General features: G+C 46.2%; 1 protein-coding gene across 2 annotated transcripts in view; it reads right to left on the bottom strand.

Annotated features, from left to right (window-relative positions):
- Positions 1–16,593, bottom strand: part of LOC135376020 (uncharacterized) — a 65,464-nt gene that overhangs the window by 14,092 nt on the left and 34,779 nt on the right. For both annotated transcript variants that reach the window (XM_064608634.1, XM_064608641.1), the window contains exons 3-5: positions 12,972–13,164; positions 7,827–7,985; positions 3,933–4,057 (exon numbers count right to left, since the gene is read on the bottom strand). In XM_064608634.1, coding sequence (XP_064464704.1) covers positions 3,933–4,057; positions 7,827–7,985; positions 12,972–13,164 — 477 coding nt within the window. The remainder of the gene's footprint in view (positions 1–3,932; positions 4,058–7,826; positions 7,986–12,971; positions 13,165–16,593) is intronic.

Genomic DNA, 16,593 nt, shown 5'->3' on the forward strand with positions numbered 1-16,593 from the left:
TACATGTTTTCATGTATTTAAATACTGCTTATAAATACGTTATGTTGAAAGTAATTAAATACAAAGTATAAATACAATAAGACAGTATTTAAATACTGTAACTACTTCCGTAAATACTTTGAGCCGTCTAGGCACATTATTCTTTTAAATTAGTGTATAAATGGAGCCACCTATGGATACATCTCTGCTGCACACAATGCCCACATATTTCTTTATTTTTCCGTGATGCAGTGTGATGATTTTAGCATCTTGCGTGGACCGACTTTCCATTGAACAGAAACGTCACCTTGAGTCTCAGGAGCAGCGAGGGGGGTGTTAGGACGGTAACGGGAGAAGAACCGACGACGACTCAAAACCAGCTAATGAACCCGTTATCGCTTCATCCACTTTCTGTATGTTGAATAAAGTGTTTATTTGCCGGTTTTGAGTCGTAGTTGTAAGTTCTTGTCCCGTCTGTCTGCCCTGTCCAGTTCCTCCCGCTGCAACGGGGGTGGCGATGCCCTCGTTCGCGCATTGTGGTGTTTTCTAGAAGGACGGAAATCCCTGAACACACGGGATGAGTGACCTGTAGCCTCTAACCAAGCTATCCTTCATCGCTGGAGGCTAACGATGTGGAACTCGAGAGAAGCCCACAAATACAGGAGGATGAGATATGTGTATTTAAGTGTATTTTAAATATAAATACGCCTAAAACGGTATTTAAATATAAATATAAATACATTTTTCTTGCCTGTATTTAAATACGTATTTTAAATACATGTATTTATATTTTAAATACTATTTTAAATACAATGTATTTAAATACTGCCCATCCCTGACAGGTTGTAACTTTGAGGGCAGATTTAAAAGTGGTGTCAAAATGTCTGCATGCGAGTGCACATGAAAAGTTGAACATAGATGAATACTCAAATTATAACATCACATTGTCATACCTGTTGGTGGAGGTGGACTGCAACTAACGTGTCAGCAATTTCTTCATGACCAGATGCAAGCCAGATCATGCTTCATTTCCGCCTTCAGCGTGCACCTGTGATAATTCAGAAGTTAGATTATCAATAGTACTATTGTGTTGTTAATCGTGGTTATATCAGAGTAAGCGCAGTAGGACAGCTGCACAATCGATTCATTAAGCTTGCTATTTTTTATATCTGAACCTCGACTTACCATTTTTTGCTCTCGTTTTTTGCCTTGATCCTCCGTGGCACGTTCAAAATGTTATGCGTCGGGCACCTCAGATTTTCATCAGACGATTTCGTGCCGAGATTCCAAATTGCCTCTGGAGTCGCGCGTAACCTATGATAACATTCGTGGACGAAATCCTTGCAGTGGAAATTAGCAGGCACCACTGTCAGCCAAGAGCTTCGCACTGCTTGGTCTTTTGGCAGCTTATAATAGGTAACACTTGAATGCACCGATGAATTGTTCTAACAGCGTAGCACTCTCGCATCTTCGACAACTTCGCCGTGGCATATTTACGATTCATAACTCTCCAGCCCATAAAAGGCAAGGTCAGAACAAGGAAGTGCACTTTCCCAACGACGCTGTGCCAAAAAAAAAAAAAAAACATTCACATGCCTTGTTTCCGGCTTAGCAACAACATAACAGCTGTTCGCTTATGTACGAATGTACGACGCACAGAGGAGGAAACGAAAGAAGCCAAGCAGCCAAGTCAAGAGTCCATGCCAAGCCAAAGACAGATAAACCGAGAGCAGTGACGTCGGTGCGCCCGTGCGCAGGGTTTACCGACGGTCTGACGGCCAGGCGTGGGAACTAAAAAAACTGTTTTCTAAAAAACTACGAACAGTTGGAGCAAGATATTTCGCACACATATTCAGTGTTCGGTAATGAACACACAGCGCGAGTATCGCTCAGTTCTGCGGCACTTCAAAATCGGCATATCTGACCTTTAATCATTTACAGGTGTATTATGAGATGCCTACAAGTCTAGCAAGGATGACAGTTTTGCAGTTGAGTTATACGACTTGGCAGACACCATCTCGACGAGGGCATGCGACTGCAAGGTGACTTATTATTGATAATTGGTTCTTAATAGTGAGGTCCTGTCAAAACCTTGATAGCATAATGGAAGACAATCCTCCTTGAAAGTCACGCTATGTTTTTAAAATCCTGAAACAAACAATGAAACGAAGAGAAATGCCCCTCGCCCAAATTCGATAGCCAAACGAGACAGGAAATCTATTTCTTATATGGGCCGCAAAGCGGTTCATCTCGCTGGAAGATTAGCACCTACTTAAATCATTTTCATTGCTCAAAAGCATGCCGCTGTCTGATGTGCTATGAGCGCTGTGCTTCCTGCGCTCCCCATTGATGAAGTTTCGGTTTCGGTTTACTCGTATAACAGCATTCAGCAATGAATATTTCAAAAGGTGTCCGCGTTTCATCGTCATTTAAAAATGGAATGGCTTTCAACGAGGAATGTCTAGCTTTTTCTTGTTCCAATTTTGCCCGAAATGCTATGACTAGGAATATAATATGTTAGAGGAATACATATAGAAACTATAGAAAATGCAGCATTATAAAAAGCTCATAGCAGCCCTCCCGTCTGGGAGACGGGCGAGTATTGCGCTGTTGAGAGGAGACCGCCGTCCTACTCTTCGACGTCTCGCTACCCCACAACGAGTTGACTCAACTAGCTGATGCCACCGCGGTGCCCTAGAAGGTCTGGAGCACATTCTTCTTCATTGTCCACAGTCCCAACCTCCACGAACCACACTCTCCGGATCTCTTAATCAGCCATCCCCCTTTCTCGCCCCCTCTCTCGAAATTGCCTATAGCCCCTGGCCTAATCCGAGCCACCAGAGCCCTGCCCGCAAAGCTCCCTTTTTGGCCACCATAGGACCTACGTCTTTATTGTAAAAGTGCTCATTGTTTCTACCCCTATAACCAACAGCAATGGGGTGGAGTATCGATCCTGACGATGAAACTCCCCATTCATAATCTCACAATAAAGGTGTTTAGAAAGTTCATAGGGTGTCAAAAGGCTTCTTATTGATTTCTTTTAGGCGATTGGAATGAATGTCGATGGACATTTTAGAGTATGGCAATACACTGTTTTGTAAGGAGTACCAAAATTCAGCGATGGATATTTTACAACAAGCGCTCGTTTGAGGATTGAACAAGGGTTGCCGGCTTATATCGAGAGGGCCTTCAGGGCCTTCCTTTGCGTCTGGCTGTGGTTGTCGAGGTTGAATTCTGATATCCCGTAATCATAAAAATTAGCGAACACAATTCAGGTAATTACTCATCTTGTTCCGTTTTCGAGAGGATGGCCTCATCATAGGAACAAGATACGAAACAGAAAAACAAATGAACAAAAACACACTGTTTATCTATTTTCAATATCTTCTTGTATTCGGTCCGTTGTGCTTTCGGCTGGTGGCTATTGCAGGTAACAACAACAAAAATAACGAATGTATTACAAGATGATGAACGGGGAGTTTCACAGCCGGGGATGATGCTCTACCCCGTTGCTGGCGGGGAATGAAATAATGAGCCCCTTCAGAATAAGGGTAGAAGCCCTACGGTGTATGACCGTAGTCAGTAAGACCCGGGAAGAGGAGTTCAGAAAAATTCTTGTTACACAGCAAAGTTTAGTCGACAATATATATATTGTCGACATATATTCAAAAAGCCCTGGTGATCCTCGATCCTACGGTCTAAAAAGAGCTAAAAATACCTTTGAAGGCAGAGTGTTTGTAGGGGAGTTTTGAGAAAGAGGGGAAGGGGTGAGAGCCAAGCTGAATAAGAGACCCGGAGAGTGCGGTGCGGGACGGTTGGTAGTGTGGGTAATCAAGAAGAATGCGCTCTAGATCTTCAAGGAGCGCCGCGGTGATATAGCATCTGGGAGAGTCAACTTGGTTTTGCAGGTACGTGCACATATATAGAAGCAAAAGTTCTTCAGAGACACTCACTTGTCGTCGCCTTGCCCCGTCTTCTTGTAGGTTCCCAAAATTGTCATGGAACCTCCCAATTTGAAGTTGACGCTTTGATGGAAAGATCGGCTCGTGTTCAGTTCATCTGAGTTCAACCACTCGTTCTGACGGGGCACAAAATGAAAATTATGATTCCAGTATCGCATGTATAATCTGAAACATTCGTAGCGCTCTCATCGTTGGCCGAGTACCTCACCGAATAAACGAAATACCTGCAATATTTCCTTGGTGCGGAATTCAATTTACCCGCACTTTTACTTTACATATAGTGCGCTACTCTTGGGAACAAGGGAAATAAAAGTAAGTTGCAGCTTTATCATAAAGTTGGCTGGGGCAAAGCCAAGTACCGATCTTTCGGTACCATAAAGCAGGCGACGGCCACGTCATTTCAGTCGTGGAGGGTAAAGGCGGGGTCCCATAGCCTCGATTTGAGCAGCAGCAGCAGAGCAACAGCAGCGGAGCAGCAGAGCTGTAGCGACACGAACGGTCCCATACCACTGTGCGAGAGCAGCAGCCCTGCCGAGCTGCAGAAATTCCCTGCTGCTCCCGTATCCGAATTTTTGGTTGCTGTGCTGCCCTGTTGCTCTGCAGCCTGAGCAGCCGGTTTCGCAAGCCAATCAGGAGGTTGGATGATAATGTTTTCGTTCGACGGCGTTTAGGGTTAGCAGGGGGGTGACCCAGACAGAACCCTATCTCCTGCGGACGTTCGAAATAGATCCCAACGCCCATGTCCTGAAATGGATATCAAATGGACATCTCTGGGAGCTACATGAATGGACGTCCTTAATTGTACATCCGCAGTATGTACCGTAACGGGCGTTCGAAGAATTGTCCAAATTGGGTTCCTGATGGGATGTTGCAGGGAGCATTATCAGAGGAGAAAGAGAAACATGGCAAGGTGTGTCGCGTCGTGAGTTCGACTTTCGCTGAACCAGCTAAATGCCTCAAATCTAAAGCAGTAAGAAACACAGACGTTATCGTTGGAGTGAGCTAATACGCCAAGCACTTCTTCGGTCCAGTGTTATCTGTATACGCAATCGCATTAAAAGTAAACACTTTACCCTTTAGTTTGACTCGCAGGCAAACGGGACTCTAGAATTGGTGGAAGCTTGCCAGACAAGCAATATATGGTATCCGTTTTCGCTTTGGAAAGGTATGCCACTAGGATATGCTCTGGTCTCCCTTCAAATCCGCGTATTGATCTTTCGATCTATCGCGGTGGAGGGAGGCGAAAGGGAGCCGGTCCTTCATATTTCGAGAAGGGCCCCTTGATAACGCGGTCCGCCCCCGGGTGGGCCGTGTCTTGGAATGCGCGGCCCGTAAAACGGTCGTCGGGGCAACATCGCTTGCGGTGTTGTTTCCGGGAAGATTTTTTCTAAAGATGCCACTACTTTAAGGGGTCTACCTCCATAGGTAGCTCTCCTGCTTGACGACAATACACACTACCTTTCTAAGTTCATGGTTGCAAGACATTTTTTGCTTTTTAAAACTTCACGCTCAATATGCGTAACAGAAATACTACATAGAAATAAAGAGGATCAACTGGGAAAGAAATATGCAGTGGCCGAAGCTGAAACAAAATGGCAGAAAGAAACGCCTAGTAGAAGTCTGTCCACTTGCGCAGCGGCTCAATAAAAAATATCAATAATAATGAGAAAATACCGGGCCCTGAGCACGTACGCAAGTAAGTCCGTGCAACGTCCCGGCATCTCCTTGTAACTTCCTGTGAGGACAAACGACAGATATTTGTGGGAAGTCCAAACCATGGCCACTCGGAGATGTGGGGGACGTCTGTCGCAAAAATGTCTGTCTCCGAGGGAGATCCGAATTGCCGGGAAAGGATATCCCTAGGAGCACCACAGGAAGTTTTGTTCCGTTTGGGGAGTGGCGACAAAAGGTTTGTGTCTGGTTGTTTTGTGATTTGTTTCTGAAGACCTGGTCACGTGGAGGGGGGGTGGATATGTTTATTAAACATAAAGAAAGGGGGAGAGGTCAGACAGGCCAAGGCCGACTTGCTATTCCCAAAAGAGAAAAAAGAAGCAAAAAATGTAAAAGAAAAAGTGGCAGGGGACGATGGGGTGGCTCAAAGGCGGTCACGCTTGTGATTGCCAGTAGTTTGGAGCGAGTGTTCAATCATCGGGACAGCGCGAAGTGCGCTTTCAGGACATAATTCAGTTCATAAAGTTCAATAAAGTGTTCGACCGAACCTACGTGATACCACGGTGGAAGGTACCTGATAACGTACAAGCAAATTATTTTCACGTCCATGCTGTGTGAAAACCACACCGACCACATTTCTTGCGAGGGTCGTCGACTTGCGAGCTAGGTTGTTGTAAATGAAACTGACCCTTAAAAAGGGTTAGGTAGAGATAGACAATGTTCGGACAACAAAAAGAGTTCGATAAAGATAGATAATGAACCCATTCCTTGTGAAAAGAGGCAGAAAGCGGTGAAGACTAGCAGAAGGGGCCTTTGTTTTCCTTATACAATTTTATTTCGCTAAGAGCAACGTAAGCATTTGGCAGTCACAGTAAATCAACTAATACTAAGGAATACTAGTAACGAGGCGATATTTATGCGACAATATCCCGTAGAAGAATCTCCACACAACACAACAAGGACTGTTCTGCACAGCAGTGGGGGGAACCTACGTTGAATGTCACGAAACTGACTACACATCAACGAAGAGTCAATCAGATAATACGAGGCTCAGACCACCACCACACTCATCTCAAAGTCCACTTATGGGCTACAAATCCCCAACATATCTCTCACACAAACGCCTTTCACCTGGGATTGCGTTCCTAGGTGTGTGGGCTAAAAGGCTTAGCTGCTGCGTACGACTTCGAAATGTGCGAAATTGTAAACGATGGCACAGTTGCCAACACGTTTTGTGTTTCCTAAGCCGCTGCTGCCGCTAATTCAAAAAGAAGCTATAGGACGCCTCCAGCAGCAGAGCAGCGGAAGCAGAAAGCTGCTCTGCTGCAATGTTGCCGTGCTGCTGCTGCTCGCATAAAGCTATAAGACCCGGCCCTAATAGCACGGTGCCGTGATAGCTTACTGGTCAGGCACCTCCTCCTTAACTTTATGGGGGAGTTTCGCCCAGGAAGCAGAGGGCTTGCTTGGAGGGGCGGCCATCTGTGTGCGGGAGACACACTCCCCCGTCTGGCATTGTAGTGCATGTGTTTCTGCTGTAAGCGTGCCATAACTGTATGCTAACAGCTTGCCACAAACTGCTGCTGTATTACTATGTTACGAAGTGTCGCTAAGGATACTCGAGAGGAGGGAAAGTGCCGATGTTTACGCTTCCTACGGATCCTGGCACGCGCCTGGCACGGCTGGCTGTGAAGTGGAAACGCGCTATTCTTCGCATTGAAGGCGGCAGTTTTACCTTTGTGCGCGGCTGTGTTGTGCTGTTTTACGCACTAACCTTTTCAGCAACTTTCATCTTTCAACATTAAGCCAGTTCCTCATTCCTTCTATTGGCACAGTCTGTGATACACAACACGTCGGATCTCATTAAATCAATTGGAAATCGACATTTGTCATTGACGCCCACTCAACCAATTCGTTGAGTTGGTTTCCTTGCTTCGTTGATGTAGTCTTCGCCACACAACACGGTGGAACCGGGTTTCGCAAAGGCGGCTTCCCTGCTTAACTCCCAATTCAGTCAATGAGAAAGAGTCGTCTTTCAAACGGGGCGGGGTGGGGGGTGGGGGGGTTGCACGAGCTGTCAGTCATATTTCTCATTGAATCTCATTAAAATTTAGTGAAGAAATGAATAAGACCGTGCCTACTATTTCCAGGAGGATGAAGTCCTAGCTTGGAATGACAATAATAGTTGCCTGTGTGCCGCAGTACATGCCGGCTTACCATTGGCAGAAGAGTTGACACGTTGCTTTGGTCGCACGTAAAGTGGCACTCGAAGCATGCGATATTCAGATCAATGTTCGTCCACGTTATTATACCGTCGAACACGGGAACATCAGGTTTGTACGTAAGCCTGTAGTATCCTTCACCGTTGAAGAGTATCTAGGAAACAGATGCATAATGTAAAACCCCGCCAGCAGCTCGCTTGCTCCTTAGCCTCTCTCTCTCTCTTTTTTTTCACTGGAAAACAGGTTACGAGGAGATGGCAAAATTCAGGAAATAAACATTGTCTAGGGTGGTGGAACGTGTGGTGGCTTGGAAAGTTTCTAACGATGTCCCTTTACGTTCCGGAACACCTTTGCCACAAAGAAACAAAATGAAGCGTTGCTGGTGTACGCTAAGTCTCGGCCACGTTCCCATGGCTATGTGCCTGGGAAGCTATGAGCAACGGATAAACAGAAACGCCCTTTCGTATTTGACCTTTTATTGGCCTTTATTATTCATTATTCCTCACAGTGAGAGCCACTTATAAGCTTCGCTTCAGCGACTGATCTACAAGGGCGAGCAGGAGAGGCAAGTAGATGACATGTTGTTTTTTCGTTGCACCAGCACCACCTAACGGCGCATGCGATGCCATTCTATTGAGTTCGTTGCGAAATGTTCGTGCTGCGATCGGCTGACCACGGTTGATTCACTGATGACCTTCGTCTCCTCTGGACAGTCTCATTGGCATTGATAATGCCCCACGACAATCACATACGCCTTCCTAAACAACGCTGTCCACGGCGAGGATTGTTATGTTAGCTGTCTGTGTTGCCCAACTGGGGATGGCCATGGCGCGGAGGAGAAACAAAGTGGCTTCCCTGCTCGGCTGTGGAACTGAATGCTGTTACGCTGTCACGCGAAGCTCAGTTAGTTACTCTATCACCCTAGAAAATGCGGCTTCTACTGTGTCGTCAGAAGACATGCGGCATGTGCCATTAGCACACATGATGTAACATGAAGCATGATGCAACAACATGGTTCGGTAGACCGCATGCGGCAGCACTTTGTGTGGCGTCTATTTTAGCCTCCTTCCCTCCTTCAGAATTCTACCCTTGCCACCCTCCTCACCTGCCCGTTCTCGTCCCCCTTCAGCTTGTTTCGGCCCTGTACAATAGCTAAAGTACACTAAACGCAACACTACTGCGAAATAAATGCATTTTATTTTAGACGTTCCGTTCACAACAATACTGACGAGTTAAGCAGGAGCAATCGTCCAAATAGCAGTATTTAAGAAAGTTAATATGTCGATAGCAGCTTAGGAATAGGACGACAACCGAGGAACATGGGACATGTCTAAATCGTCAATTAAGTACAGGGTGGAAACATACATTGCGGAAAATTTTGAGAAACAATTAAAATCATCATGCAAGCGTTTAGTGATGCCGGGAAAGAGAGAACGTTTCCGGAAGACCAACGGAACGCGCAAAGTGATAGCTTTTGGGTCTGTGCTTTCATGACTAGACTTCCTGTTGCGTATCGTCTGTTGCGTCAGTGTTCACAGTGTGGCGGTGTGTGCACTTTTGAAACGGTCAAGAATGAGCACGTTCCTCAAAGGTATCTGTTGGAATGGTACATACATCAATCTGCACCTCATGTTGGTCAGGTTTGAATGAGCATACATTATGTACATGCGAAACGGTAATGGTGTCTTCACATGCAACACTTCTGCTGTTACTTTCATGCGAAAAACCATTATTGCAGTTTGACAGTGCGTCTCTTACTTATCATACTATTTGAAGATAAAAATAACAAAGACGGTTAAGAGCATCAACTGCATACACATTAAAAAGTTTGTGTTTTTTTTTAGGTTTGAGGACCTGCTCCAAACGGTGAAGAATATATCGAAAACAAGTCACACGGTACAAGAGTAAAGGGTGAGGGTTAAGGGAAATACGAGGGGTGTCCAAATCAAACCGAGACTTTTCGTTTCTCGCAAAAGTAAAATGAACTTACAGGCGAGAAATTAGTTTATTTTTCAACGTTATCTCCAGCTGCACTAATGCACTTGTCCCAGCGTTTCACTAGGGCTTGGATGCCAGCAGCGAAGAAATCCTTACTGGCGCGTAGCAGCCATGATCGGACCGCATCCTTGACCTCGTCGACGCAGCTGAACTGGCGACCCCCAAGCAACGCCGTCAGTGGCCCTAAGAGATGGAAATCGCTGGGGGCCTGGTCTGGACTGTAAGGGGGATGTAGCAGCAACTCCCTGCCAAATTCCAGTAAGGTGCGTGTCGTGAGGTGCGCGGTATGCAGGCGTGCATTGTCCTGTACGAGGAGGACTCCTTTGGTGATGAGGCCCGGCCCCTTTTGCTTGAGCGCCTTATGCACATCCCAGAGAACCTGCCAGGAATATGCACTATTGATGGTGGTACCACTGGGCAGAAAATCAACATGAACAACGCCAGCTTTGTCCCAGAAAACCGTGACCATGACCTTACCCCAGACGGGCTGCTTCCGAAGTTCTTGGGAGCCGACGAGCCCGGATGCTTCCACTGTTTTAATGCGCGTTTAGACTCAGGAGTGAAATGGTGCACCCACGTTTCATCGCATATGATGATCCGATCAAGGAACGGCTGTCCTTTAGTGTCGAAACGGTACCTTAGCTCTTGGGAGCTTTCCAGTCTTCTCTGCCGGTCAAACACGGAGAGTGCCTCGGGACCCAAAGGGCATTAACTTTCCGAAACTGGAGGTGTTCATGAATGATAGTGTTCAACGTTCCCACAGAAAGGTCCGTCTTTCTAGCCAGTTCGAGACATGTTATCCGTTGGTCCTTGAGGATCAGGCGCTCCACAAGTTGGATGTTCTCAGGAACTCTGACAGTGGGCTCGGAGCAGCCCCGTCCGGGATCGTCCTGCACTGATCTACGGCCGTCTCGGAGCCGTTTGCACGACTCAAACGCTTTGCTGCGGCCAAATGTATTGCGGCCATACTGAGCCTGAAGTGCTTGTGTGAATTTCAGATGACCTTATGCATTCATTTACGAGAAACTTCATGACAATTCGCTGATCGATGTGCGCGCTCACCTCGTTGTCGGCTGTCTTGTCCAGCACGTGTCTTCTGTTTTGCACAGACTTTGGACCACCACGTGGTGAACGCGGAGGCCTGTCGCGTGTGGAAAAGATGAAAAACAAGTAGCGCGATCCATTTGTACACTCAGGACACAGAAAGTAACAGCAGTATCGCGCACACTGTACAGTAGTGTGCATACAGCGCTGCAATTGCACAGTATTGCATACCGTGCAATAAACAATGCATAGGCGAAACACGTAAAACCATCCGCGAAAGATTTTATGGCCATAAATCAGATATTGTTAATAAACGTCGGTCACCTGTAGCGCTACATTTTAATCTCCCGGGACATGATCTGCATGCTCATTTACTTATCACCATTTGAGAATCCTGCTGCGCTAATGACATCAAACGCAAAAATCGGGAATCCTATTTCATTTCGAAATTTGCAACGTTGCAACCGCACGGCATCCACACGTATGGCGGCCCATTACAGTCCTTTCAACATGTAAGTTTATTTCTTAATTATATTTTTTTTTCCTTCTGTTATCATTTGTGTGCTATTTTTCACATGTTGCACGATGATACACAGTCAGTAAACCACGAACTCCGCACCACTTTTCCAGAGTCTGGAGGCTCTTAGCGATCAAGGTGCTCTGTGTCCTCAATCCTTCGCCCTTGAGCCATAATTCTCCGTACGCATTCTAAAGCTCTTTTTGCCAACTGGCCGCTGTTCCTATTCATGTGATGTGCATTGCTTTCCTCCACGTGCACCTCCGATCCGTCTGTATGTCTGTCTGACCTTGTCCAGCCACCTCGTAGTGATTGCGTTTTGCTTTTGTTTATATTTGTATTGCATTTGTTTGCATTTCTCTTAACCCTCACCCTTTTCTTAGAATTGTTTTGATGTATCCTTCACCACTTGTAGCAGGTCCTAAAACCTGAAGAAGCGCAGCCTACTGCACGAAAGTCTCGTTTTTAATTTGTACATAGTAAACAGTTGATGCTCTTAACCGTCTTTGTTATTTTTTTTTTATTCTGCGTCGCCGGAAAGTTGCACATTGCTTTTCTTCACGTTCTACGATAGTTGGCGATAAAATAAATTGCACGCGATCCTGAATCAACCTGATCATGTTCGCTGAAAGAATTCTAGCTTGCGATTCTGGCAGATATGTGACGCGGTGCATAAAAAGTTCAAAGAGAGCGGTTGAAGCGGTTGAAGGTGTGAAGCGGTTGAGATGACAACGAAGTACGGCGAACCGAAACGCACACGCGGCCTTGACTGGACTCCATGCGGTACGGGTACCTCCGGCTTCGCAGTTAATCAAGGAGCGAAGGAGCACTCGAGAGGGGAGTCATGGTGCACTCTAAGAAAAAAAAAAGGAGTGAAACGGGGAGTAATTGCAGCTTCTACTCCCCTAGACTGCAATTACTCCCCATTTTAGTCCCCTAACCCGACATTTAGTCCCGACATTTACACCCCAGGACTGCAAATTGGCGACTGGCAAATTGGGAAACTTCGCGAATGGCCTCCTGAATGCAACAGTCTACGTAAATATGTGCCTGTGATCAATTTGAAACTCAGCCAACGTAGCAATTTTCCAGCCACACAGGGAAAGAAACAGTTAGCGCATCTTTCTTCGCAAATTGTGCCCTATGTATGGCGCAAGATTTCATATCACTCGACATATTACGGTTGACGGTTTGCTTCAAAGTATTTTCATGCATGCACACGAATTATGTACCTGGGACTCTTGCAACAGCGCATGAAATGCAGTCTCAACTCTGTGACATTCATTTACTCCCGTGCATTTACTCCCGAAAGGGACTATTTTTGTGGCAATGCATTTAGTCCCCAAAAGGAGCAAAAGTACTCTTTTTTTTCTTAGAGAGTGTGGTATGCAGTGGAGGGTGACTGCGAAACGTATATCAAGAGCACATGCGCCTGTACAGTTCGAGAACCGCGTGCGCGCTCGATCCGTACCGTGCCCCCAATGGAGAGAAGTTGCAGTGTGAACTAGGCATGCTCCTTTTTTCACGCATATGGACGCTCGCACGCACAATCATTGGCAAGACATTCGTTACCATACTTACACAAATGTCCTTATCTTCTCTCACAAACTGGATCCAGTAGAAGGTCTTCGCAGCAATCGTTTTCTTAGTATCGTAGTAGCCGCTGCTGCTTGACTTGGTACTACATTTGACCCTATTATCGTCCGCGAAGGTACCGACTTCAAAGAAGTCAGACTGATTCGTTACGAAATGGTGCCCGATAGCAACGCGGAATCTGCGTAAAAAGAGATAATCAACTGCACGGCCTACAGCATGTGTTGTGGGAATAGGAGCCTGGTTAAACGTCACTGCTATACAGTAAGGTTGAGTAACAGTACAGCACACTGTAGTAACAGAAAGCGCAAGAGGATGAAAATAGTTTTCGCTGTGTGACGTCCCCCGTAGCCGAAGGGGATGGAGCACAAAATTCGCCAAGAAAAGGGGATACACTCAACGTGGGCGCCCGAAGGGAATGACACCAAGCACTGCCTTAAACACAAGAAAACATGACTTAATGAAAGCTCATCTGCAGCGGTATTATTCACTTTGCATGAGAGATTACAGAAATCGCGACAGCAATACGCATGAGATAAAGCGGGCCCAACCTAACTATATGGCATGATATACTTTAAATGAACAATTACACAACACTCAACTCAACTCAACTCGTTTTATTACAACATAAGTTACACCATAGTACAATTAATAGCCGCAAAGCAGTGCCTGTGAAGCGGCTCACATAATAACAGAGTACATATTACCAAATACAAACAGACTCAGGGGCAAAAAGAAAAAAAGAGAGAGAAAGAGACAGAGGGGGAGAGAAGAGAAAAAAAAAGAACATGGTGAAAAAGCAATAAATACCAATTGACAATTTTAACTGTCCATAAGTGTCAGACCTCGTTTCAATACATTCAGAGAGACGGAGTCTCTCAATTCATAAGGGAGAGCGTTCCAAAGTTTACCGGAAAAATAGGTGAAGGAAAACAATCCATAGCTAGAACGGGGCTGAGGTAAACATATGGTTAAATTGTCAATACGTAGTTTTCTGAATTGAGGCTTAATCATGGAAGAAGCTACGACACCGCGAAGTATCTTATAAAGAAGTGTTAAACATTTGAAGTGACGTAATTCATAAACAGTCCTAATGTGTGCGAATCTTTGGGCGTGTTGGTTGAGGATAATAATAGTGGTTTAAAAGCACTAAAAGGACAAGGACAAAGAGTGAGACGAACAAGGCGCAAATAAAATGGTTAAAAATTGGGCTGTTCGGGGTAGCATGCTTAGCGCTGTAGCATACTTACGGTGTAGCATAGCAGAACAAGGCGCTACTTACAACAAGGTTTATTGAAGAAGGCAGCGTCTTATATACATTTACAGGGAAGAGGCGGGAAATCTAAGAAAATCTAGCTTTTTATCAGACAACGTTACCAACGGGGTATTGATGCACAACGTGCTGGGTTTATCTATTCTTTCTGCCTCGATAATCTCACGAGTGGTGTCGTTGATAGATTTTGCTAGCACATTGCTTTGTCGAAGTGCTGGTTTACAGCCGCATGATTTATAGTCAAGAGTGAGCCACCATTCCTTCCCCTTTCTAACGTTATTGTTATGTTCCCTGAGCCCACTATTCGAACATCTCCCCGTCTGGCCAACGCAACTTTTTCCACATGAAATTGGGAAATAATATACGACATTATTAATGCACTGAACAAATTCATCCCTGTGCTTCTCTGCACACTATTGCTGCACCTGTCTCTCCGTTATAGTGGCCTTACACAACCTCAGGAGCTTGTAGGGAGCCGTGAAGACAGCACTTCACCATCTCGTTCACCCACTTTCTTGAGATTATGCAACACGCCGTACAGACAGGGGATGACTGAGACTATGTCTTTGTTCTTTGGCTGTTGCACTTGAGGCCTACTGCTAAGCTTCCTAAGGAGGCTCCCGGCTACGGCGGTCAAAATCTGTTGAGGGTGACCTGAACTGGTCAGACTGTGGGCTTGGGGGCTAAAACTAGCTCACATCAGATGTGGGCAGGATTTTCTAATAGCATTCCTGAAACCACAGCCGTCGCGCAGCCTGTGCGACATTGCTCCCTAAGAAACCCCAGAACTTCACCCGGGCTCTTAATAAGGAAACGGGCATTCACTTCCAAGCAGCCGAGCTTGCGCTGCAGGAACTATGCCACCACCCTTTGCCAAGTTCCTCTCTCGGATACTATCACCCTAAGTGGAACCTCGTGCTCGTGTTCTTTTTTTTCTTTTTTCTTTTTTTGCGCTGAAAAATACTGGTGAGCGTCTTAAGAGCGGCTTGTAAGTTGTGGCTGTGACACAGGTCGCCCACTTCTTTCTTTATTGAAGCCGTCGGAACATTATCGTGCTTGTGAAAAACTGAGGAGAGGGTCTGTACAGCTTGGATTTAAAAAGGTCATGACGGAGTACAGTGAGTCCTGCCTCCTTATCTTGATGGAATCACCGCTAGATTGTTCTATTTTAAGAAGGCTTCTGCCTCTTCAACGCCGATTCGTAGAATATGGGGTTTGCGGCGCATGACAAGGTTGACTCCCTCCGAAACATGCCTTCCTTGGTCACTTTCCGCCGCTCGACCCGACACACTGCGCACTAGCGATAGCAGATCCGGTGGTGAACGTTTAGACGGGACTGCGAATTTCCGGCCAAGAGACAGCACCTTTTCCACCTTTGGGGGCAGGTTTACAGTTTCCGGCATGTGGATGTGTGGATTGGTTGTATTCGGTTGCCCGAACCTCACTGCTGGTGGCAGGAGCCTTCGGGAACGAACCCCTAGGTCCAGGGTAGGTTCCAGGCATCAAGGCGCCGCCGTCGTCCATTTCCCTCGGGCATCCGTCCGGGCTCCTGCTCCCGATCACATCTCGATGACTCTTCGCTGGTTCCGACTCTCTACAACTCCTACGAGTGACTGTCCGACTTTCGGCGCCATGTCACAGTTTTACACTTTAACTGGGCTTTAACTGTGGGGCAACTGTGGCTTTCAACTGCTGGGCAACACGAGCTCTGGCGCAGACTTGAAACTAACAGGGCACGCTATCCCTTTGATGTTAGAAAACAGGAAAACGTTTCTGCAACGGATTTTATCAAAAAGCCCAGACAGTGCTAAGCCCGTGACATCTATGCCGAGCATAAGTGCGTCTAGCAGAAATAGGCAAACTAGCCGAGGCGAGCCCCACTTTGGGGCAAACACCCCATGCAGCACAAAATATTTGGCCCATATTGGCTGGTCATTGGCGATACGGGTCCAATATGAGGCCCGTTTCGCCAAGAGTTCCCCCATATTGGCTGAAACTGGGCAATATACGTGGGCCCCATATTGCAGAGTTCGAGCCAATATTGGGAAAATCCTGGCAATATGGGCCCCATATTGCCCGTGTACACCGCATATTGACTGAAAGTACAGAAAATGGTGCGCGCCCGTGTTGTATAAATGCTCAAGCAGCACGGCAAGATTAGACGTTGAAGCATGTGAAATGCCCAATTCAATACGTCGTTACATCCAACGACTTCACACAGATGATACACATTGTTCGAAACAATAAACGTACGTGGCAATCCCATTGTAACATTCACCAGAACTCAACAACTCTACAGTACACCGGAGTCTTCATTGGTAATCCACCGGAACTTGT

The sequence above is a fragment of the Ornithodoros turicata genome, chromosome 1 (genome assembly GCF_037126465.1).
Source record: "Ornithodoros turicata isolate Travis chromosome 1, ASM3712646v1, whole genome shotgun sequence".
NCBI classification, from domain to species: Eukaryota; Metazoa; Arthropoda; class Arachnida; order Ixodida; family Argasidae; genus Ornithodoros; species Ornithodoros turicata.